The following is a 24,605-nucleotide window of genomic DNA, read 5'->3' on the forward strand; positions in this document are numbered from 1 at the left end:
CCTTAAGATATATTACACCATGCTGATGCGTGTGCGCTGCACTCTGCCAAGGGTTCGAGTGGCATTTCAGTGTCTGGGTTTGCTCCCTTCCCTTAGCTAGAGGAGAGAATAACACACAGCCAGGTAGATAAAGAGGAATATGTTGTAAAGTTTACAGCAAAAATGGGTTTTATTTAAACTAATAGTATTTCAAGCCTCCCAGATTCATTTTTGGACAGAAGGCCGGTCACATTGACTAGAATGGTCACAAATAAGTGCCATCAGTTTTCTTTAACTATTTGTTCAAAGTTTCACTTTCATTTGTTTTGCTCGTGTTGACTTTCTGTGACCACTCAAGTTATCAGATCTCACTGGCATAAATATTTGCAGAAAGTAAATTTCAAAACCATGTGCGCGAGTATTCCCAGAAACCAAATTTTCCATTCACATATATACGTGAGTATTCATGCCAAAATTTCTCATCCAGTCAGGGATCAGGAAAAAAAATTGTGTGAATTATCTGATCAGTCACAATCAGCCAACACATCTTGAATATCCAATTCTCTCAGAAAACTGTTCATAATCAAACTGCAGAGTATTTTTAAAAACTGCAGTAGAAATAACTATGAATAAACATCTTCAAGGAAATAGCAGTTTGCTCATGAACATGCCATAAGCTGAAAAGGAGGCTAAATTAGTCAAATACATGTTTTGTTATGAATTATTCGCTCAGCTTCAGTCAATTATCACTGCTCAAGAGCACAAAATGGATATATTTGAAATTTAAACAGTGTTAGAACAATATCTTTATCTGTAATGGATTTGGGAGCAAATGTTAATGTATATGTTTCAAGTGTGAATGGAAATATTTCAAATATTTTCTTTAATGGAGTGGATCTTAGAGGCAAATGCCTTCTCCTAAGCCATCAGAATGAAAGGCTATTGTCAGTATTCATTTATATTGAAGATTTTCTGTTACTTGTGTATTTGAATTAGATGTAAAATGCTAGTATGTCATATGTGAGATAGTTCTAGAGCATTCTAGAAAGAGCCATTTTTCTGCTGTGACTCCGTAGCAACTGAAACAATGCAAAAAAAACCCTGATTTTATAACAGTTTTGTTTAACTCCTGCCATTTAATCTTCCAATTCAAACTGTATTTATATGCAAGCTCAGTATACCTGGAATTTTAGTAACAAATGCTTTTTTTTGCTTTTAAAGCTTTTAACAAAACATTAGGAGTGCTTTTAGTATGAAACAAAGTACAACGCCAAAACTCAGGATAAAAAATGTCTTTGAAAGACATCAAGCCTTGAACTAGTCCTGCTTCTTTCTTTCTAAATAAATAAATAAATAAATAAAAAGTGGTTCAAATAAAAGTATATTGGGCTAAAATTCATCCCTGTAATTCTAATTACTTCAATAGAATTGTGCCAGGGATTAATTTGGTCCATTAATTCTACAGTGGTCATTAACATTTTAGTACTTGTGTCAAGTTGTTATAAATTGAGGAAACATTTTTTTTTACACAGTGTCTTTTAAACAAGATATTAACACCTTGGCTCAAGGCTATGTGTAGTTTAGGATTTGTAGAACTCAATATGACGTCCCAACAGTATACAAGAAGTCAGGATCAGCAAAACAATTAAGATGAAAACACAAGCTACAGTTATAAATAAGGTGGGATAGTAAGGCACTAACTGGCAGCCTGGCAGCAAAAGCTGAAGTCCAGCGAGTTCATCCCACACTCTGTGCTAGTCACTCATCTGTGTTTATATGAGTAATGGAGTAGCTGGGGGAGGGGATTTGTAAGCACAGAGCAAATACTCTTAGAGCTCATTTTGTGTAAGACTGACATCCACACCAAGTCGAGACTTCCAGGGATGTAGTGTGCAGTCACATGCTGTAGCATTTATGAGTACAGATATAAATCTGACAGATGTTTGTCGACTGGAATGGGTAATAATTTCTTTATCTTTTTGTTTGATTTTGCATGTTAGCCTCGGAGGACAATTTCAGCATTGCTTTCTCTGGTACTTTTCAATAAGCAGAATGTGCTTCAGAGGATGTTTTACAGTGTGTCAGTACTGAAACAAAAAAAGGATGTTTTTTGGACTTCTTGTTTTAAACCTAGGACTGCTATCTTTTTTTTTTTTCCTAAACAGACCAAAAATGACACTGTTGTTCAAAGTATACAATCAAAGTAGCACCCTTTATTGTGTTTGCAACCTGATTAAAATGTAAAATGTCCTGAAATCACTGGCTTACTGTGTAACAAATGTAAGATTAGAAACAATTAGAAGACACTCAAGAGGTTTGTGGTGTTTAGATTTCTGACATTGTTATAATCATCCCTTGAAGTAATGAAAACAATGGTTACCTAGAAATTAAAGGTTTAAAGCAAATTATCTTCTCCAGTATAGTCATTAGTTAATGATTGTTTATCATTTTTAATGTTACTGGAGTTGTCTAGTGACTTAGGCTGATTTAAATTTGAAAGCATATGCAGGACGTTTTTAATATTGAACAAAGCATCTGCTTTGCCTTTTATTTCTGTATGTGAGTTATAAGTGGTCTTGTGCTATAACAATTGAAAGAGAAGTTTGATATTTTTTTCTCTTGTATGACCTATATACTAGTTTTCTAAATATAGCTCAGAATGGCCAGGCTTTATTCAGTATGGTATTTCACAGCTATCTTACCAAAACATCTTAAGTATTGGATAAAACTGGAAGTCATTAAATTTAATTTAGATGTATTGTATCTAACAATTATGTTTTATGAAACCATCAATCAATTATGTTAATACTTTTGTACTTCTAGAAATAGTTTGGGGTTTTTTCTTAATGAAAGAACTTTGATAGGAATAACATATTGTATTAAAACTCATTATATTTGTTGGGAATTTTAAGATTTCAAAACTTTTCTGAAGGACCGATATTTTCAAATATTTAAAACACCACTTAGTACTTACACTTTGGATAAAATAGATTCATCATGCTGATTAATGCAAAGTTCTGTATCAATGTTCTATTTTGTTCTTCTGATACCATGCAGAAATTCTTGCACTTTCTGGAAGTGTTCTTTGGAGCCAAATGCTTGACTTTATATTAATTAGATATGTTAAAATATAACATATACACCTTGAGAGATATGATATAGAAATGTATAGTACAGTATATCAAGATGTAACACATAGAGGATGAGAACCTCATAATGAGCTTTTTTATAGATAGATGTGTACATATCTGTGACTGATTTTATTGGAATGATTTATTATGCTTTCAGCTGTTAAAAATCCTGTATAAGAGAATATCCTCAAATTGTTCTCAATTAATTTTCAGCGCCAAATCTTAAAGGCAGACCACGCAAAAAGAAGCCATGCCCACAGAGAAGAGATTCATTAAATGGTGTTAAAGATTCCAACAATAATTCTGAAAGCAAAGCTGTTGCCAAGGTAAATCTTTTAGCAGTATTCTCTTAACTACACTTTTTTTAAGATACAGTCCTCTTTGTTGTCTAATAGACTGTTTCAAATTTAGAGTATAATTTTTTCATATAAATAAGGGCAGATTCTTTTCAAGAAGTTGTATTTTTTACTTTAGACTGCCTCCACTTTAGAAGTTACTAACAGCAATAATCACCCAGAACCTAATTATTCAAAATCTAAGGCTATGGGCTGACTGGGAAAAGGGCAGTAATTAAGCTTTTATGGCATCTAGTGCTAGTTTTCACATTCTGTGACACACAAAATAGTTTGTGACAGTATCTTCATATTAAAAATAAACTAGTAGGGCCATTCTCAACCATTACAGTGTAATTCTAAATATACATTTGAAGATAAACAGAGTCTGAATGATTTCCAAGAAGCAAAAAAAGTACATTAGAGGAGGAATGTTAAGGTTCTGATTTAAAAGGAAGGGAAAGGAGGAAATTCAGAATGAAAGCAAAAAGTCTGGACTGGATCTTTAACACATGCTGTTGTGCCTAGACATTCCAGGGGTCTTTGAATAGTATGTGTTCTTACATAGTGAACTGTATTGGCTGCGGTACCTAGCTACACATCATGAGTGAAGGTTGTATTGTCAGTCTGTAATTTTAGGCTTAACTCTTAGGCTTTTGTGGGTTTCAGTCCATCTGCTAACATTATTTTAAAACTAATTTTCTGTAGATTCATTTACTTTGTATTTTGTTCGGTGTCTGTGTGTTTGTGTGGTTTAAATATGAGTTTGGTTTTCTCTTAAAAAAAAATAATTTGCACTAAAGGCTCCTTCAAGACATTTATGGCAAGTTAAATTTGAGAGCAAATTGTCAGGGCCAAGTTGTAAGATGCAAAGACAGAAAGTTAGAGAGGGACATACCAATAGGCTCGTACCTATTGCAGCATGAATTCTGTCACTATGATACTCTAAATATTGACCAAATAGTTGTGCGTAGATTTAATTTCCATGCCAACTCCTTGAATTTTACATTTCAGCAAATTCTATGGATGTGCATCTGAAAGGAATTTCCATTGTTGTGAATCTCTCTTTGGGCAATACAGTGAACCTCTACAGAGCCATCCAAATTCTTTTTTGTTTTACATGCTTCATGTCCTGGGGAGATTACAGGGTTAAAGAGGTCAAGTGAAAGTGTTGTATTCTCTGTTACCCATAGGAAGGTAAACCCTACTCCCCAGCTTTCAGTTATGTTAAAATAATGTCATAAATTGATGACAGCAAAGAAATCCAAAGTTAATGATGAAACTCTGTCCTTAAATCAGCATTACTCTCCTTTGTGTGCCCTGTTATGCCCAGACATCAATTAAAAGGAACTGGATCCTGATGTTTTGACTTTCAGGACCCTTAAAAATATTCTAGGACTTTGTCAGAACTTTGTAGCTTTAGATATATACAAATTTGCAAAGCCTGCAATGCAAATATTCCAATTTGGCTAAATTCCCCATGCTTTGTGGGTTTCAGCACTGTACTGCAAAGCACATCATGGACTGCATTTTCTAAGCACAACAGAAGGTAGCACCATACAAGTAATTATGGTCTATACTGTATACAATGTGAATGTAGGTAATTTTCTAAAACCCACCTTATCTGATTATCACTATTCTATCAATGTGGACGCTTTTACTCATCAAACGTCAGAATATTTCATATAAGAAGAAATATCTACCTGTTTATCTAGCCACACTGTGCTTGTCACTGTGCAGACATTAGTAATAGTCATTATCCTGTCCAATTGTATTTCATTATAAAAATAACAGTGTTAATGATATAGGCCCTGATGCTGAAAATCTTATACGTGCCTGTAGTCCCACTGACTTCACTGGGACTCTTCACATGAATATGTGTTGTAGGACTGAGTGTATATTTTATTCAACACTGGATGCATGCCCAGCAAATCAGAGTGACTCAAACACAGGCTTATTGAACTTTAAGCTGTTTGAGTCTTTGCCTAGCACTTTGTGTCTTCTTTGTGGAGATGGTTGAAAACATCCCAGTTTCTCACCATTACTGTCGGATGCTTGGGTAACACAGATGTCACATTTGGATCCCAGTTGGGTTCCCCTGAAGATTTCCCCCCCTTCTGTCCTAGGAAATTTGCCCATATCTAACTATAGCTGTCAACGGGTCCACCTAAACCAGTGTTGAAAATGGTTTAACTGCTAGTGTGGATGGGACAAAACCGCTTTCAGTGTCAGTCACAATATTGTTTTTGGTAATGGTGTTGGAAATGGTTTTGTCTCACCTACACTTACCTGAAACTAGTAGTTACACCATTTTCTACACTGATGCAGGGCATCCCATTGTTGACTGCTGTTATTAGCAAACGGACAGTTTCCTATGGAAGACGGCTTTTGCTGAGGGAGATAGTGGCCTGTCAGCTCTCCTGTATCTGGAGCCCCACAGGTGAGGTAAATGGGAAAAGTGCTGGGATTTTGAACATTGAGGTTTTGATCCTGTCAGGATTATGTACAAGACCAGCTCAGACCATATAGTAATAACCACTTGCTAAACTTCATGTTCTTAGCTGTCACTGAGTGATTAAAAAGCTTTCAAAGCCATTACGGCTCTAGTTTTCATTAAGCTTGTTTATCTTAACTATGAGCAAACAAGAGTGTGGACTTTTTCTATTACTTGACACACAAAGGCATTTGATTTGGTTTCAGTTCTGAATAAATTCCAGTTCAGGCAGCCTTTTAAAAACTGAATTACAGCACTATATCAACAGTCCAGGGTTTGAGAGTTCTGTACTGGGAAACCCACACCTCCACCAGGCAATGTGCCTGCTCTTGCATTTGATCTTTGTGCTGCCCTTTTTGTCCACCTTACACCAACTAGGAGTATCCTTGGATTGAAAGATACAAGGGGTAAAATCCTGCCCTCGCTGAAGTTTTCCCGTATAACTTCAATGGAGCCAGGATTTCATCCCAGGTGGGAAGAAATATCTCAAACTCTCTCTTTTATGAACAGTGGCCTAAACTTTCCCAAGAATCCTGAGGCTTTAATATTTCATATGTCATCCTTACTGAACAGATTTCCACAATTTTTGGGTATAGTGTGAACCTAACCACATCTGAAACTAAACCAGCCTGTTTTCTTGGCGTTGTGCTGCCATAGAAGTTCCCATTCAACGTCTATAAAGATGGGTTATAAGATTTGTTAAAATGGTCTGATCTGCCAGTTCCAAGAGGTAGAAGGATTAATTTGTTAAACATGGAAATTGTTCCCTAAATGAATGTACTCATTACAACATCCCCTAGTGCAAATACTGAAATCAGTTTCTCACTTCTTTTGTGTGGCAAGGGCTGGGAAATACGTTTATGTTATCAGCATATGCTCTTCCTAAAGTCACAGGTGGTCTGGCACACTATCAGACCTAAAGAGTTATTCTTAGATCTCCAACGTTATCTAATTAAAATACTTTAATCTGGTTCTTTAGGGAACTGTGAGGTGTGTATGTGGACTCTGTCAGAACAAAATGAGTGTAAGGTTTTATCCATGAGCGTTGTCCCCATTGTCAATAATTGGAAGATCTCCTTGCCATGAGTGAGATACATCTAGTGCTAGAGCATATAATAAAGACATGGATAGACATTTCCAGAGTTGTCCTAGAAATACCTCCCCATTCCTTATACCCACTTTCTCTATTCTCAGCCTCGTCCTGTTGGCAGTGGACTGTCATTTTTGCCACAGGGGAATCAAGCTTTATTTTGGGTTGGGATTTTTCAAAGAGGCCTATGGGAATTGGGCACCCAATTCCAATTGAAAGTCTCTTTGAAAATCCCAGTCTTCACTATAAAATTGAATGATCAGGGAAGGAGTTTAGAGTTCTCTGAACACACGTGAAAGCTAAATGATTTTCCCAGGGCCAACCATTATCAATCATGCAAATGAACTACTGTTAGCTGGTTCAACTGGGTTGGGATAAGTTTCCCAGGGATCTGGAAAGTAACTGATAGTTTACTGGATCCAGGTGAAGTCTGGTCTCAAATATAGTGAAGGGGATACATCAAAGTATGTGTGTGGGGATTCCACCTTCACTCACCTGGTATAAATGTGGTATAAGGAAATGTCTCAGTTTTTTTAGAAAGAGATATGGGGAGACTGTCCGGGGTGGCTATAATGAAAAGAAGTTAAACTCTTACAGAAGAAATGTATAACTTTGGCTTTATAAGAGAATCAGTAAGGTCCACTGAGAAGAATGCTGCAGAGAATGTGGCCAAGTAGGGTTCCCCCCCACCCCCGTTTGTTGTCTTTGTCCATATCTTTATGCCTTCTGGGAAGTTAAAAAAAAAAAATTAGCCAACACTTCGCAAACACTTACTAACTGGATCCAAGATTGTGTTTAGAATACTGGTTTTCAACCTTTTTTCATTTGCGGACCCCTAAAACTTATATGGACCCCTTTGGAAATCTTAGACATAGTCTGGGGAGCCCCAGGGCCACAGGTTGGGCCACAGGTTGAAAACCATTGGTTTAGAGGGATAAGAATTTTGGGTCAGTTTCTGATCTTGGTTATGACAGTGTAAACATGGAGTAACTCCAGTGACTTTAGTGGAGTTATGCTGGATTTATACCAGTTTAATCAAGAACAGAATTTGGCTCTGTGGATCCTAATTATTCAATGATCATTAATTCATATTGTCTGTCTCATGGAGGTGAAGTTCCAGAAACTAGGTTTGTGCCTGGAACATTGAGAGTGAAACACTGCAGCCTTTCTTAAGGGATCATCAAATCTGAGACTGTTTATGTGCCCTTCCTTGGCATTTTTGGCTCCTTTGAGTTCTGCAAACACTTTGACCTCACTGCTCTGTGTAGTGAGGTGGAGGAAGCTGTGTATTACATACAGATTCCCCACTTCCAATTTCTTTTTTTCATCCTATTTTCTTTATCCCCTCTTGTCTACTAGAGAATAACTTCCCTTACCATTAATTTGCTTTTGTCTGAATAAGGCTTCTTCTGACTTATATTTTATGTGTACTTGCTTGTATCACCCTATTTTAAAATAAAACATATTGAAAATGGGCCGATGGACTTTTTCTAGCAAGTGTGTTTTGAAAATTAAAAATGCTCCCAGTCTGAGAATGTTTATTCCAAGTTTTATCCTGCAACAAATTTATGGCTCAATTAAAAAACCCTAATAATTATTGAAATTATTATACTGGAAGATGTAACTTAGCCTGCTGCATAGCATTGATAATGATAATAGAATATCAACTTTGTAAGGGTGTTCCTTTAAATAATTTTCCAGGTAATCAGAGTAGGAAAAAAACAGGGAATTAGCATTCCAAAAAAAAAAAAAAATAAGGGCCTGATCTAAAGCCCATTGAAGTTAATGAAAAGACTTCCATTAGTTTCACTGTGCTCTCAATGCGGCTTTGATCTTTAGAGAAGTCTCATCAATAACAATAAATATGACTAAAAGGTAAAACACAATATATTTAATCATAGGAAGAATATTTCCTAACATCAGACCAGAGAATATTTAGCGATACAGGGAAAGCACCTGGATGGATGGATGGATGGATGGATGGATGGATGGATTAAATAAATAAATAAATAAATAAATCTTCTAAGGGAAACCCCATTTTCTAATCCCAATGATTCTTTGTTGTGGAGACGTAAGACTCCAAAAGGCTATTCCCTTGAGTTTGCACAGAGAGGTTTCTCCAAGAAGACAGGGACAATGTTGGGAAACTGCCACTTTTTCCTTCCTTCATGCTCCCAGTTCAGCCATCCTCAGCCCACATAAGAAGAAGAAAGCATCCTGCCCTCAATCATTGTTTTAATGCTTTGGAAAAGAGACCTGCCTGTGCTTTTTTTAAAATGGTAGAAAAATGCAGAAGTGTTTGTAGGATAACTTCATTTGACATAACTAAAATGTTTGATAATTTGACTCTTCTCTGGTTTATTTTCTATTTCTACATGGCACTTGCCTAACACGCTTCAGCTTCAAAGTACTTATTCCCAAAACACAGATGTGTGTGTAAATTTCCCATTTTACAGGAGGGGAAACTGAGTCACAGTAAGATTAAATAACTTAACCCTGGCAACTCACAGCAACATTGTGAATCAGTGCCAGTCAATCATTAAAATCCAAGGGTTCCTGACTCTCAGTCCAATGTTTGTGCTACTGGTCCATGCTGTTCCCTCCAGGCACTGAAATGAAATAATTTGTTTATAATATCCCTTATCCCTTTCTGAAGACACAAGGAAGAGTTCCACCCGGGTTATGGAAACATCGGAAAGTCTCTTGTAATGCGTACATGTGTAGAAGGAACAGTTAGTTTCCAAAATAAATCATATAACCATCATCACCCCCTCTATCAGAGTATTTTTTATTACCAGTATTCACTGGAAAAGTATTGATCACACATTATAAAATAACCCCGGTTGGCTAACTTCCAAAAATAGTTTTTAATGTTCATTGTACTCTTCATTATCTAGAGACGTAAACTATTAGCGGATTGAAATTTAATTTATCGGCTGCAATATCATATCTGCATAAGGACTGCAGGATTAGTCTAATTCTTCTCTTGTTTTTCTTGTTTCCAATACTGGAGCATTAACATGGTTTCATATTGTTTACTCCCTTATTGGCACACTAATATCATTGGCTGTATCAGCAGCAAAATGGGCAGTTTTGGGAATTGTGTGTGTCTGGAGGCTGCTGATGGTATACATGGGAAAAGGGAGAAAATGGCTCACATTAAATGGCCCCCTGATTAAACAAAGTATTTAATTTTGAGCACATTCTTAAGCCCTGTTGACTTAGGTCCAAAATCATATAGACCTGCCATTGCTGGGAATGGGACTTTTGACTAGGTAAGGCCTGTAGGATTTGGCCTAATATTTTGATGGGCCACAAAAAAAGTTGTGGCCTTTATGAGCATGATGCTGTCAGGTGCTAGGCATTCCGGTGCAGTACTGAGACCCGCACCTCCCCCTGGAATCAGTGAGAGTTGAGGGTGCTCACTATCTCCCAGGAGCACACAGCATCAAGCCCTAAAGGACGGTGGTTATTCATCTTGCTGTTGTTTGATTGTCTGTGAGGGCTGGCAGCTCTCTGTGGAATAGTGATGGATGGTAATAAAAATACAGATCTGGAAAGAACATTGCTGTTGGATTACAACAGTTTTTTAAATATGTGGCCATTTTAAAATGTTGTGACTAAGATTCAGAGCAAGGCAATAGCTCTATAAATAGTTTCCTCCTACCACCCTCAACTCAGTTGTGTGGTTTGGCCTTTATGTTAAAGAACACACTTGTTAAGCAAGGGTGTGGGAGCAGTTTGTTCATCTTTTAAATGCAAATTAAAGGTCAGCCAATGACCCAGATCTGATATGACATCTTTTCATTTTCCAGGTAAAATGTGAGGCTAAGTCAGCTTTGCCCAAATCCAAAAGTAACAACAGCAACTGTAAAAAAGGCTCAAGTGAAGATAAATCAAAGGTTGCTGTGGGTGAAGAGTGCAGAGCTGATGAGCAGGCTTTCCTTGTGGCACTTTATAAATACATGAAAGAAAGGAAAACACCCATTGAACGAATACCCTATTTAGGTTTTAAGCAGAGTAAGTATAATTTTTATCAAATTTTGTTGACGTTTGAGAACTGTTTGGCTTCTTTGTAGAAAACATTCATACACTGAGACTATTTTAAAACCTTTTCGGTTTTGTGACTGTGTTTATATTTACACATTTTCCAGTCCAGACATTTTACTGTCTCTTACTTCTAGATTTGCATCTCTTCCTTCTGGGGCAGTTGCTGCAGGATATTTATAGGTTTAAATCCACTGATTATGACTAGAAATAGGCATACTGAAAACTCTCTAGTTTTCTGTTTTGTAAATCTGCAGTATCTGTAATGCCTTTCTTCTGAGTTAATAATGTGACGTACATTTATTGTGCCCAGATGTTCTTTATGAAAAGACAGATATTAAAGGGAGACATTTAAAGGGGGTCAAGAAAGGCACAAAAGGGATCATATTTTTAAGCCTAAAAATTTGTTTATAGGCAATAAATTACTGACTTCATAGACTATAAAAATAGTCTGTATCTGTTTAATACAGAATATAATGTTTAGAATTGCTTTGGCATGTACAGTTTTTAGTGACACAATTTGTAAAGCAATTGTAGGTGGAGAAGATGCAGTTGTAACTAAATTCTGCATAAATATTGCATAGTAAGTAGGGCTGTTTCAGAGTTTACAACAAAAGCTATACCTGGGATATGTGTGTGTGTGTGTGTGTCTATGTGTGTGTGTGTCTAAATATAAATGTGTGTATATGTATATGTATATATACACACACACACATTATATATACAGTACGTATGTATATCTATGTATATATAGATTGAATGGTACTTAAATTACTTTAAAGGGAGAAATCCATGGTTTGAAATATTATTTACTCGAACGTATCTCCAAAGATTAAAACCATGTGTTATTTTGATGAAGAATGTCAAACCTGTATGTTTTACATAACAATTTACATACCTAATAGCAATTGGCACTGATTGCAACAGACCTCTAGCAGCCATTATAAACTTATATAACTCTGAGTGATTACAATGTTTTGGCTGCTTGAAATAGAAGTAAAATTAATGTACTATGAACAGCTTTGTTGCATTATGCATTGATTCAGATTAAATCAAGGCCTAAGCAAAGCTCTCGATAGCTTTGAAATAGCACAGGATTCAATGAGACTTTCTGAGCATTTTATGTGGAAGAGTGCTTTTTTATTTTCATTTTATCCCACACGCCCCAAACCAGGAGATATTGTCAGTTCAAATGATAAGAAAGGCCATTATTTCCAAAATACCCAGGTCTGTGGTAGGATCATACAATAATATTTAGCTGAACTGTATAGGGTTGCTTGACATACATTACAGTAGATGGGCCTAGTCCTGCAAGCACTTAAGCACGTGAGTAAATGTACTCTTGTGAGTACATTTACTCACATGTGTAAGTGTTTGCAGGACTGGGCTCTATATTTGTCTGACATGATATGTGTAAATATTGTCAATATAAATAGGTTAGAGGGGAGAACCAGTATGTACACTACAACAGAGAATTCCCCTGTGGGTAAACAAATTCTGTCCTCTTTGATCTGCTGCATTATTGCTGACTCTGGCTTGAAATATTTGTATGAATGCCACTGGGAGTCACTATGTGTTGCTGAAATCCTGCATAGGTCTTTAATACAGGATCACCATCATTTACCCTTCTGTCAATTAAAACCACATAAATAAATGAAAGAACTAACACATCACATTATGGCCCTGCTCGGCTCGGGACAGATGGAAGGCAGTCATGTGGAAGGAGGCATTATGCAGGAGAGGGAGTGCAAAGAAGAGTGGCTCTTGCTAGGCCGTATTGAAGATGTTTCCTCTGTCCCCTTTCACCACTTCCACCACCTCCACCACCATGTAGCCCTGCCAGTGCTTGATAGTGCACAAAAGGCAAGGCAGGGCCACCACAACTCTGAAGTAATAAATATAGTGGTAATTCTATCTTGTCTCCCACCTTTGAGCTTGCCAGCACTTGCAACCAAATTATGGCTGTCTATTGTACATGTGTGCTGATGTGCTAGGACAAATACGATGTGTGTGCATTCTCCCTCCATTAGTGCATTCTCACACGGCCCTACGGTTTATTGATTATGGAGGCCCTTATCTGAGCTGCAGTAGATATAAGATAGCGTTGTTTAGTGAATGGTTGCTCTATATCACGTGGGCTGCAGCTCTTACTGATAACTCAAACTGTTTTTAAAAAATAATAGTCTTTGTGCTAGTTTTTACTGTCAGAGTTATGGAAACTTGTAAAATGCAGCTATTATACTGTGTTTCTTATTAGAAAAGTAGAATAAACTCCGTAAATCTGTCTAAATGTAATTTTCATTCCTAAATGTGTTCCTTCACATGTAATTTTTTAAAATATATAGTTAGGAGTAACATTTACTCTTCAAATTATGTAAATACCTTTTGTAAATTGTTTCTCAAAAGCTTTTTCAGAGTTTGTGAACATTTTTTCTATTTTTCTTTCAAATAATTGTTTAATTTACATTTCTTTGAAATAAGTTGGTTAATGGAATGCTTATCTAAATACTTATTGTCCCTCTAACAGTTAACCTTTGGACTATGTTTCAAGCTGCTCAAAAACTGGGAGGATATGAAACAGTAAGTGTTTAAGTAACTTAAATGGAATAATTGTGCAATCTAACTTTCCCCTGTTAGAAAAAAATGTAAAAGCAAACAATCATTTACTGCATTTTAGAATAGCTGTACACATTGTGGGTTTATTGGGCCATTTTTGGAAATGGTCCCAATTAGTTCCAGGTTTGGCAAAATTTTAAACTTGTCGTAAAAACTACAAGTGGAAAACATATGTAACTCTTCCCTGTCAAGGAAATTAGTTGGGTCTGTAATTTTTTCCCATGTTGAGAAAGGGCTATTATTGTACAACAAGCCAAGATTGCATAAAAGAAATTTCACTTGGCAACATCTCTGACATCTGTTCATGTCTAATATGGGAAATGTATTAAAGGCTTTCAAAAGTAATCAGTATTGCCATTAAGGGATAGTATGTTGCAGTATCTTCTCCTTTTTGCTAGTGTAAAAGACCTTTATTAGACAAGGGTCAGTACCACATAAACAGGAAGTTATCAAAGTAATTCAGAAAAGTCTCTGACACTTTTTATCAACTAACCATATCTGACAAGAGCAGTTTATTTTTAGCTCACAGGAAAATTTGATGGCCATGGATTTTAGAGCATGTATTTTGAACTAATAAAATATTAGAGCAACAAACTTAGATTAAAATCTTGAAATGAGAAGAAAGAGCTGCATTAATACCGCACATAGAGATGACATCTGTAATAAAAACCAATTGACATAGGAAGATGTCGTCATTGGAAATATTTTCTTTGCACACAATTATCTGATTAAGTTGTGCAGTTCCTGCTGCAGTTGGTTGGGGGAAATTATTTTTGCTTTGTTTACGAAGTAATCTGGGATGTATCTGTACTGTTGAGAAATGACAAGAAACACAAAATCAAGAAACTCAAACTGATTTGAGCCAAAATGTATTAAACACTCTTTCTTTCCACACAATAAAGCATATTGTTCTATTAATTAATATCATCGCTATACTGGGGTGGGTGTGGTGGAGATTTTGTGAAACCAAGTATCTAGTGTTCATAATAGAAATGTCTGATTTGGCTTTTATGATTTAGCTGCCTTTCATTAATCTACATGTAACATCTTTATTAAATACACCCATATGTGTGTATGTTCCTGTATATATATATATGCACAAATAGCTACCATAGATATGCATCTAGAGTAATTATGAACTATGAGTAATTGCACCAAGTTGTAAAATGCGCTGAAGGTAAGGACTGAAAACTTGAACCTGATCCAGAACACAAGAGAAGGCAGTGAAGGGATTTAAATACGAGAGTGACATGTTCAGAATGCTCAGGGAGGCAGATAATTTTCACAGCAATGTTTTGGATATACTTGCAGGGAATGAGGATAGAAGCAGGGAAGGCCAGCGTGGAGGAGTTTGCAGTAGGATAAGCAAGACATAAATCTGGGTTTTAGTGCCAGAATGAGAGAGGAAAGGATGGATTTAGGCATATTAAACAAGGTAGACTGGCAGGATTTGGGGAAATTCTGAATGTGTGGAGCGGAGGGAAGGCGTTGACTAGGACACCCAAGAATGTGAGCCTGGGTGACAGGTAAAATAGTGAGATTATCATCAGTAATGGAAAGGGGCAAAGGGAATGAGGGTCTGAGGGGAAATATGAGGCGTATCACTGTTCAATATAAATTAGTGGCAGTACATCCCTCTCTCAAACCTCTTGTTCTTTTTCATTAATAGATGTCTTCAAATGATGGGGGCATTCCTCATTTCCAGGAAAGCAGGCTCATTGGGATTATTCAACCGAAACTTAAATGGTAGTGTGTGCTGATCACAAAAGATGTGTAAGCACAAAAGTAGGGTAGTTAGGAACTGGATGTGCAAAATGAATATAATTTTTACACCAGTTTGATATTCTGATATTTGATTTAGCTCTGGCATAATCTAGAATAACTCTGATTGAAGCCAGTGGGCCTGATCCACGCTTTTTGAAATCAGTGAGACTTATACTTTCTTATAGCAGAACTGAAGAACTGTCTTGCTCTGGGACAGATGAGGATGGTTTGGGTATAAATTAAATTTTGTATGTAGTGGGGGATGCTGCTTTAGCTGCATTTCCTACTACCAGGGCTGGCTCCAGGGTTTTTGCCGCCTCAAGCGGCGGGGCCGGGGGGTGGGGTGGGGGGGGAAGCCGTGATCGCGATCGGCAGCAGCTCCACTGCGCCACTTTCTTCTTCGGCAGCAATTCGGCGGCCGGTCCTTCCCTCCGAGAGGGACCGAGTGACCTGTTGCTGAAGAGCCCGACGTGCTGCCCCCTCCCTTTGGCCACCCCAAGCACCTGCTTGCTGAGCTGGTGCCTGGAGCCGGCCCTGCCTACTACACCTCTTCCTCTGTCCAACCCCTCAGCGTCTACAGTACACTCGTAATCCTGAATGCTAAACTGGAGACTGTTAGAGTGTTTTGTCCCTTTCATCCACTTTCACTCATTTTCTGACCCATTCACACACTACTCATCACCATGGAATTTAGCAAAGTGTAATTAATTGTTCTATTGTTTGCATTGATGAGAGATAAAAAAAGGCCCCATGGGGCTAGAATGGGATGGACGGAAATATTTATTCCAGAATCATGGATAGACCTACTCATTCCCAAGCAAAATTAGTGATCGTGCAATTTATTAAGGACCAGATTCTGCCACCTATGTGCACACAGAATATTCTAGTATGCAAATAACTCCATGGACACTGATAGGACTATCTGCATGGCAGGGACCTATTCAATTTAAAGAGTAGCAGAATTTGTTCTTAAATAAAGTATAAGTAGATCTCAATTAAATCTATCCTGTATTCTGATTATTAAGTGGTCCACTTGAATTTATTTATTTTTGTTTGTCACCTTTAAATGTTCCCAAACTTCTGGTGTGAGTTTGAGATAGTGGGATTATTTCAGGCTAGCCATTTACATCTCCAGTTTTGGCACAATCACACACATAGGAAGAAATCTATGACCCAAATGGTATTAAGCATGTGCTCCCTCCCCTGTAGTCAATGGGAGCTCTGAGTGTTCAACACTTTCTACAAATCAGGCCAAATGGAGCCTTCGGAGTAAATGATTGTGGAGGGTGGATGAAAGAATTATTCTCCGTGGCTTTCTGTGCTGCAAGTAGCTTCTGTTCACCTTTCTGTTTGGGGGCAATAAGAGCTAGTGATATTCCTATTGGAAACTTTCTTTTGTCTAGAAATAGGGGTTTTCTTGTCATAAAGAAAAGAACACTTAGAAATATATAGCTATAGAACATGGGCGTCGTTTAAGGTAGCATGCATTTTACAAACGGAAAGCAAATATAGGTGTAATTAAAATTACCCATTTGCATTTACAATGGCAAGTTGTCTGACTGCTGTTGACTAGAATGTGCAGATACTTTTTAATTGAAATAGCTGTAAAGTTTACATTCTCACATTCAGTGGAATAATTAAAGCTGGCAGATTTTACGTTCCCCACCCCACCCTTCCTATCCCAGCATGCAAACTCTTTTAAAGAGTCCTAAAAGTGGTTACACACATTTATTGGTAAAGCAGAGATAGTATAATGGGCTGAAGTTAACTGATGTGGTTTGGCTCTCACATTCACTTAACATCAGTGTAAGCCCATTGCGCCTGATTCTGATCTCTCACTGGTGTAAAACCAGCATAACACCATGTATTTTGCTAGTATCAGGTCATTATCAGTCCAAATGTGTTATCTATATTTGTGCTTCTACTAAAGATTCTCAGTTTCTTATTTGTAGTGAAGGGTCAGAACATTTTTGTAATATCACAGTCACAGAATTAGCAGTGCCATATAACTCTCACTGGCTCATAGTGCAGGCTAAATAAAAAACAAAGGCTTGGCTAGTTCCTCACAAAATGGAGCCATCTCTTTGGAGCCACTTCCCTTCAAGCAAGCATTTAGCTTAGCTGCTCAAATCGACATCTACCATAGTAATACAGTAAAAGCTGTGTTATCTGGCACTTTACCAAAAGGAAAGCTCTAGAAACCGGCATTTCTGATATCTCATAAAAAGTCCGGTTGGAGCGGAGCTGGCAGACTTCCTACCTGGCTCCACGTGGCTCCCTGGAAGTGGCGACATGTCCCTGCTGCTGCTAGGTGGAGGAATGGCCACGGTGGTTCCGTGTGCTGCCCCCACCCCGAGCGCTGGCATGAGGCTCCACCTAGGAGCCGAGGGACATGCTGCTGCTTGCGGGGAGCCGCCTCAGGTGAGTGCCACCTGGATCTAGCACCCCGAAATCCTCCTGCACCCCACTCCCCAGCCCTGAGTCCCCTCTTGCACCCAAACTCCCTCCCTTCATTGGTAAGTATAACTCTTAGTTAATCAGAATTTTTGACTAACCGGTACCCCCGCATTCCCCCAACATGCTCAGTAACAAAGCTTTTACTGTAATACAGTAGTTTGCATAGTGCTTCCCACCTCACAACCTTAAAGCACTTTACAAACATAAATGAATTAAAGCCTCACAACACCCCTGAGAGCAAGATAAAATGATTCCATTTCTAGTGAATTAAATGTCACTGCAGCTGTACTACCTTGGACTGGGATCTTGCCACTCTTCCTAAGCTAATCAGGGTCAGGCTGGAGCAGTTCTTAGATGGGAGACTTCCAGGGAAATTATAGTGTTGAAGGAGCTATTTTTGGTGAATCAGGAAGTGACACCTTTCTCTCTGAGTCAGCATTAGAGCATTATGTCAGCATATTTAAAGGAGACACCGTGGTGCTGGATGTACTAACATCCAGATGGGATGTAGGCATCTAAATTGCTTTTGAAAATGGGACCCAGCCTAAGTAGCCTAGGAGCTTCTGAAAATGTTACCCAAGATCCTAAGGCATCAGTCACTGGTATTCTGGCTAAAATCCAATGTACATAATTAATTATTCTGTTCTGAATTAGCTGTGATACTCTTCTTTACTCTGTGCCCTAACTGTTCGCGTAGTATTGCTATGTGCTATTAAACCATTGCCAGCTTTCACCCCAAAGATGCCTATACAGCAGTGGGATGCAAAGCCATATATATATATATATATATATATGTATATGTTTTGTGCAAAATCAGTATCTAAAGGCCTTTGAGATACTGCTTGGAGGAAAAGTGCCATACAAACATGAGGTCAGCATCATGGCTGTTAAATCATTGTTAGGTATGCAGCATGAAATAAACAAATGCTAAACTTTGTGAGAGAGCGAGAGCTGGTGATGGGGATTATTGTGTAAAAGACTTTTTAAATGTTTTAAAGCAGAAGCAAAAGTTAAAAGCTTTTCTATAAGCAGTCCTCTCCTTTTATATATATAATGTTGCTTTTAATTTTAATAGTAATAGTAATGTGTAACTGATCATTGTTTGTCTTTGTTCTTATGATATCTGAATCTGACTTCACGCATCTGCATAGACCCATCTCTTGTTTAATTTTAAATTCTGTTGGCCAGGAATTATGTCATGAAGTTTTGAAAAGCTAGAGGTCCTGGAATGGAGCACAAGAACTAACATTATTTTTGTATGTTTCATAGTAAATGTATGCCAAACATACTGCCTTTGTGTTAGGCAGCTAGCAGTAGGTACTGCAGATAGGATACTGCAAAGAGTTCATTTTCTTTACTGCCCTAGGATTTCCTAAAATGTTTTCTACGATTACCACAGAGATTAGGTCTGAAGTGCCTGAAAAGTAGCCCTCTGTGTGTTCAGTCCTGTAAGGTGCTCAGCATGGAAGGTATACAGCCACACACAATAGACTCAGCACCTTTCAGGACACGCTTACATCTTTCCACATGCACAACCTTGCATGCGTATATCAGGCCATTTATGTAAGAAACTCAAGCATTCAAAAAGAGGACACACAGAATATATTTTGGAAAATAGTTTTTTAACTTAAATACATAAAGGCACATTATAATGAATAGAGCCACATTGTTGTAAATGAGCTTGGAATGGTAGAATGGAGCAAATGTCTGGAGAGTTTTGAAAAGCACTTTGGAACTAAATACAGCACTGGTGAGAAAAGCCACTGCAGGTGAAGGTGAGGGTGACACGTGATGCAACTTCCTTGAAATGTAGAGTAGGGATTTGGGTATTCCAAGCATTCTGGCCTTAGGAGCAAAGTTTATCAAGAACACTGATAGAAGCATAGAAAAAGGATAAACAAGAAATTTCACCCACCAGGGTAGTTTCAGCCTTTGAAGCATTCAGTATTAGAGTAGGCCTATACAAATGGCACTCAGGAAAGTTAAGCCAAATTAACGAAAGGTGTGAATTTAATGCACGAGTTAAAGCCCATCAAACCCCCATGTGGATACTCTCATCCAGTAGCCTTAGTTAGCTTTCGCGAATCCCCTTCAAAAACTGTCACCACTTCCCTTCAGAATGAGAGCATCCACATGGGTTTAATACGCTTTAACTAATGCCCTAATGTAGACATGCCCTTACTCAAGAATACATTTAACACTTTTTCCAAGTCAGGACACTATTTGTATTGACCTAGCTTAACTAATCGTTGTGTAGTATATACTGTAGCTGGATAACGACAGTGGAAAAACCAGTACCAAACAGCGCCTTTCCCATGTTACACTAGGATGTCCATCACTGAAGGCAGATGCGAGTGATGTCAATTAAAGGAAAAGGACCAAAGTAAGCTTTGATGTTGACCTGGTCAATATTAACGTTAAATTTGAATGATCATACCCTGAATGACAGTAGCTATAGCTTCTGTTTTGTAAAGTTTTCACACTATAGTATTTTGTTCAGGTTGATTAAGGAAATTATAATCACATTTTTGGGCCTTTTTGTATTGCATTAATCATAAAAACTAGACTTTCAAGCACAAGAGGTACTCAGTGCCATGCTGTGTTCACTATATCAGCATGTTAAATTTAGCCCTGACATAAGAAGGCCCAACCCCATTGATTTCAGTGGCGTACTGACCCTTACAGCAGGTTGAATTTGTAGTAGAAATAAATAATTTAATGAACATATTATGTAAATAATAATATTTTTATTAGTATAGATGAGACAGAAATCTATAAAGCAAATTATACTAATTTAAAGAGATTGTTACATTTCAGTTTTAGGGTTAAATTTTCAAAGGTGACAAAGTGATTTAGGAGCCTAATTACCATTGTCTTCCAATGAGACTTATACTCCTAAGTGCCCAAATCACTTTTGAAAATGGAACTTAGGCTTCTAAGTCACTTAGGCATTTTTGAAAATGGAACCTGTAATCTTTTTGTTGCTGACTCTTACCTTCTGCTTTAACGTATAACTTATAAGTAGTGTAAATATTCTCAGCCAAACAAGCATTGCCCCCGCTGAATCCTTTGATTCAGCTCAGCTGTGCTTGGCTCAGGACAGAAGATGGGGTCAATGGAGGTTTTTTACACCTTTGCATTCCACTGATCCCTGGGGCTGCTGGAGGCCTATTGGCTGCTCTAATTTACAGCCACCTGCAACAACCCCCACGGTGCCACTGCAGTACCCTGGGATCACTGTCCTCCAACTCGTCCACAGTACACTCCTTTGCAACACTATCCAGAGAGTCCTCTATAGCAGGAGAATCCAGGGGTACATCTACACTACAGCGGGGAGTCGATTTAAGATACGCAAATTCAGCTACGTGAATAGTGTAGCTGAATTCGACGTATTGCAGCCGACTTACCCCGTTGTGAGGACGGCGGCAAAATCGACTTCTGCCGCTTTTTGTCGGCGGCGCTTACTACCACCTCCGCTGGTGGAGTTAGAGCGCCGATTTGGGGATCGATTGTCGCGTCCCAATGGGACGCGATAAATCGATCCCCGAGAGGTCAATTTCTACCCGCCGATTCAGGCGGGTAGTATAGACCAGACCCAGAGCTAACAGCTTGGCTGGATTTAAGGTTGTTTTGTGCTGCTCAAGTGGTGCAAAACAGCTTTATCAGAGCCAAGCATTTGCCCCATCAAGTCAGATCCTGCTCTTATTGACGCCAATGGCAAAACTCCTGTTGAGTTCACCGGAAGTAAGAGCAAGCCCTTAACAAACAGTTAATTGCGGAAGAAGAATGCATTCATGCTCACTTGCTCACATCACTATGGGGTTCAACTTATGACTTCAACATTTTGAGCTGTGAGTTTAACCCCATGGTGATGACAGACAGTAGTAATAAATAGATACTACGGTGGTGAGGTGATTTAAGAATCTGAACAAAATACACTTGGGACCAAACTGTGACCTCAGTTGAGGGTATGACTCCTATTTAAATCATCCATTTAGCCAAAATTTGTCCCTTAATTGCGATATATCACATCTTATTCCCCTCTTGCTTGCAGGCTTTGTGTGGGTTAAGGAAGAAGGAAATGAAAAGAGTGAACGCAGTCATTTCTTTATGTAAAACAAAAAGGTTGGATGAAGATTGCAGCTAAATATTGAATTTTCCCCAATATATGCATTAAATACTTTCACAGAAGTTTCTGTGACAAGCTCAAGCTACTGATGAATAAAGTACCATAGCATTTTAATTTTACCTGCAGCTAGAAGTAGGTGACGGTTATTTCTAATGAGAACTAGACAAATGATAAACGTCAGGAACCTTCACAGAAATTATAACATTACCAAATAACATATCTCCAGCTATCCTTTTGCTTTCAGAGCATATTTTCTGCAAAGGAAGGGTTTTCCTTTTATGCAAAGCAGAAGAAGGCACCGTTTAGCCTGTAATATTTAACTACCATACTAATCTCTTCTTCTTTAGATTAAAATTATAGGCCCCAGATTGCAAGTTATGATATTTGTTTTGTTCTGATTGCTGCCTTTAGCTCCTAAGTGAACTCTATTGACAGCTCTGTGGGTAACTTTGAAGAAGCCTCTGGGTCTGAATATATTAAGCTCCACAGCATTCCAAAGCAAATGACAAAATTCCCCCACAATTGTCTCAATCTTTTCCCCACAATTTCCCACTGGCCCTCTTTATGAGCTGCATGCAGAAGAGAGTGATCTATTATGTTTGTCCTATTCCTGTTTTTCTTCCTGTTTTAAATATAGCAGAATATATAAAATAATGAAGTGGTATTCAGAAACAATTCTTTTGCCAGGTCTTCCATCTGTTATTCTGCAGAATCCTAATTTTTGTACAAAAAACAAAACCATGGAATGCAACTCAATATGCTACAAGATGTTTATTTTCATCGACTTAGTCCAATAAAATACATAGCTCAGATATTAATATTGGAGTAAGTTAAGATTTCATTACCATTTGATCTATATATTTTACTGACATAAATGGATAAAAATAAACAGCTTGTAACATATAGAGTTACAGACTATGCTTTTGTGGATTTAGGGAGTCTGTGGTGGATTTGGATTTTGCAACAGATTTATTTTCTCTAATTCAGTTAAAATAACTACATAATCATTATTTGTGGTTAGTTCTAGGTTCATTTTCATAATGTACCATGGGATTTGTCTGCATAACTTCTGATGGTAATGACCCTATATTGATTGAGATTCTTTATTGCAAGACTGAATTGCTAGTGATTTGACAATGAACTAGTGGTAAAACTCCATTTTAGAAAAAAGAAAACAGATTAATATAATGTAATCTTACTAAAAAAGCATAGGAACACTATACATTCTGCAAGGGCTTTTATGGTATTTGTATTGCATGCGGTTCTAAAGTACCACACATGCATTTGTTGCTGTGAACTCAAATGCTGTAGAATCTGTAAAGATGCAAGATTAAATTTTCCATTGCCATTTTTACAGATAACAGCCCGTCGACAATGGAAACATATTTATGATGAATTAGGTGGTAACCCTGGAAGCACAAGTGCTGCTACATGTACTCGCAGACATTATGAAAGGTAAGATAACTAATATGAAATGCTTGTTTAATAAAGAAAAAATTAATTTGGAGAGCCTTCAAACCATTTTGTAAAGAATTAGAGAGAGAGAGAGAGAGCTCTCTTAAAGGCATAGTAAATATTCCTCCAACAATGTAGTCCTATAATCCACTGTAATTTAAACCAGAGTGTGTGTGTCTCCAATGGCAAAACTAACAAAACATGCATCTGATTGCTTTTTGCTTCATACCTACATTTTACCATAGCATTTCTAGTAGAAAAACTGCAAAATTGAACAAAACATATTAAAGAGAAAATACAAAATGACAACTAATTGAGTCTACCATTTGTATTCAGAAATTTTCAGGAATACAAATTAGGCGATCCAAAATAATGGAGTGGCCCGCATTGTTGGATGCTGTTAATATTGCAGGTCATGCAAAGCATTGCATTTCTTATTCCTTGGTACTTTCTTCTCTCCTCCCTGCATAGAAGCTGCTGCCAACACTCTGTTTTTCTCTGCAGCCAGTGTTGCTGGTTAGAATTGCAGATTTCTTGTTCTTCCAATGTAGATGATAACTTCCAGGGTTTAGGAAGCCAACACACATTAAATAAAACACTGTAACTAGAATTTTTTGAAAGACGTTCTTTTTTTATTCGTCATGCGACTGACGAAGTGGGTATTCACCCACGAAAGCTTATGCTCCCATACATCTGTTAGTCTATAAGGTGCCACAGGACTCTTTGTTGCTTTTTTTATACAGTTACTATTAATCGTGTGTGTGTGTGTGTGTGTATGTGTGTATTCAAGTTCAAATAAGGGAAATCTGACCTCATGTTCCAGGTTATAAAGTGGCTGCCTGTGGAGGTCAGGAGGAAAGCATTTGTTTTTGCCCGTGCAAAGCATTGCACAATTAAGCTATATGAGTGTGAGTTCTGCACCTGCCTGTAGAGCATTAGATATTGGACATATTGCTGGATACAATACCATAGCTATGGGGGGAATTGCTAATCTTAAATTCCAACATCAGTACCCCCAACATAAGGCCCTTTGGTCTATTATGAAGAAGCTACTTCACAGCCATCACAAAAGTTAGAGTTAGAAACTTTCTGGAGTCCGACCCAAACAGGC

At 37.8% G+C, this 24,605-nt stretch overlaps 1 protein-coding gene across 3 annotated transcripts in view; it reads left to right on the plus strand.

The window, feature by feature from the left end:
- ARID5B (AT-rich interaction domain 5B) overlaps positions 1-24,605 on the plus strand; it is a 149,521-nt gene that overhangs the window by 102,042 nt on the left and 22,874 nt on the right. For 2 of the 3 annotated variants that reach the window (XM_034775913.1, XM_034775914.1), the window contains 4 exons: positions 3,324-3,436; positions 10,842-11,046; positions 13,601-13,653; positions 23,397-23,494. In XM_034775913.1, the coding sequence (XP_034631804.1) occupies positions 3,324-3,436; positions 10,842-11,046; positions 13,601-13,653; positions 23,397-23,494 (469 nt within the window). Of the gene's footprint in view, positions 1-1,750; positions 1,939-3,323; positions 3,437-10,841; positions 11,047-13,600; positions 13,654-23,396; positions 23,495-24,605 lie in introns of those variants that run through there. The other variant, XM_034775915.1, reaches the window with a different exon arrangement.

This window comes from Trachemys scripta, chromosome 7, assembly GCF_013100865.1.
Source record: "Trachemys scripta elegans isolate TJP31775 chromosome 7, CAS_Tse_1.0, whole genome shotgun sequence".
Classification (NCBI taxonomy): Eukaryota; Metazoa; Chordata; order Testudines; family Emydidae; genus Trachemys; species Trachemys scripta.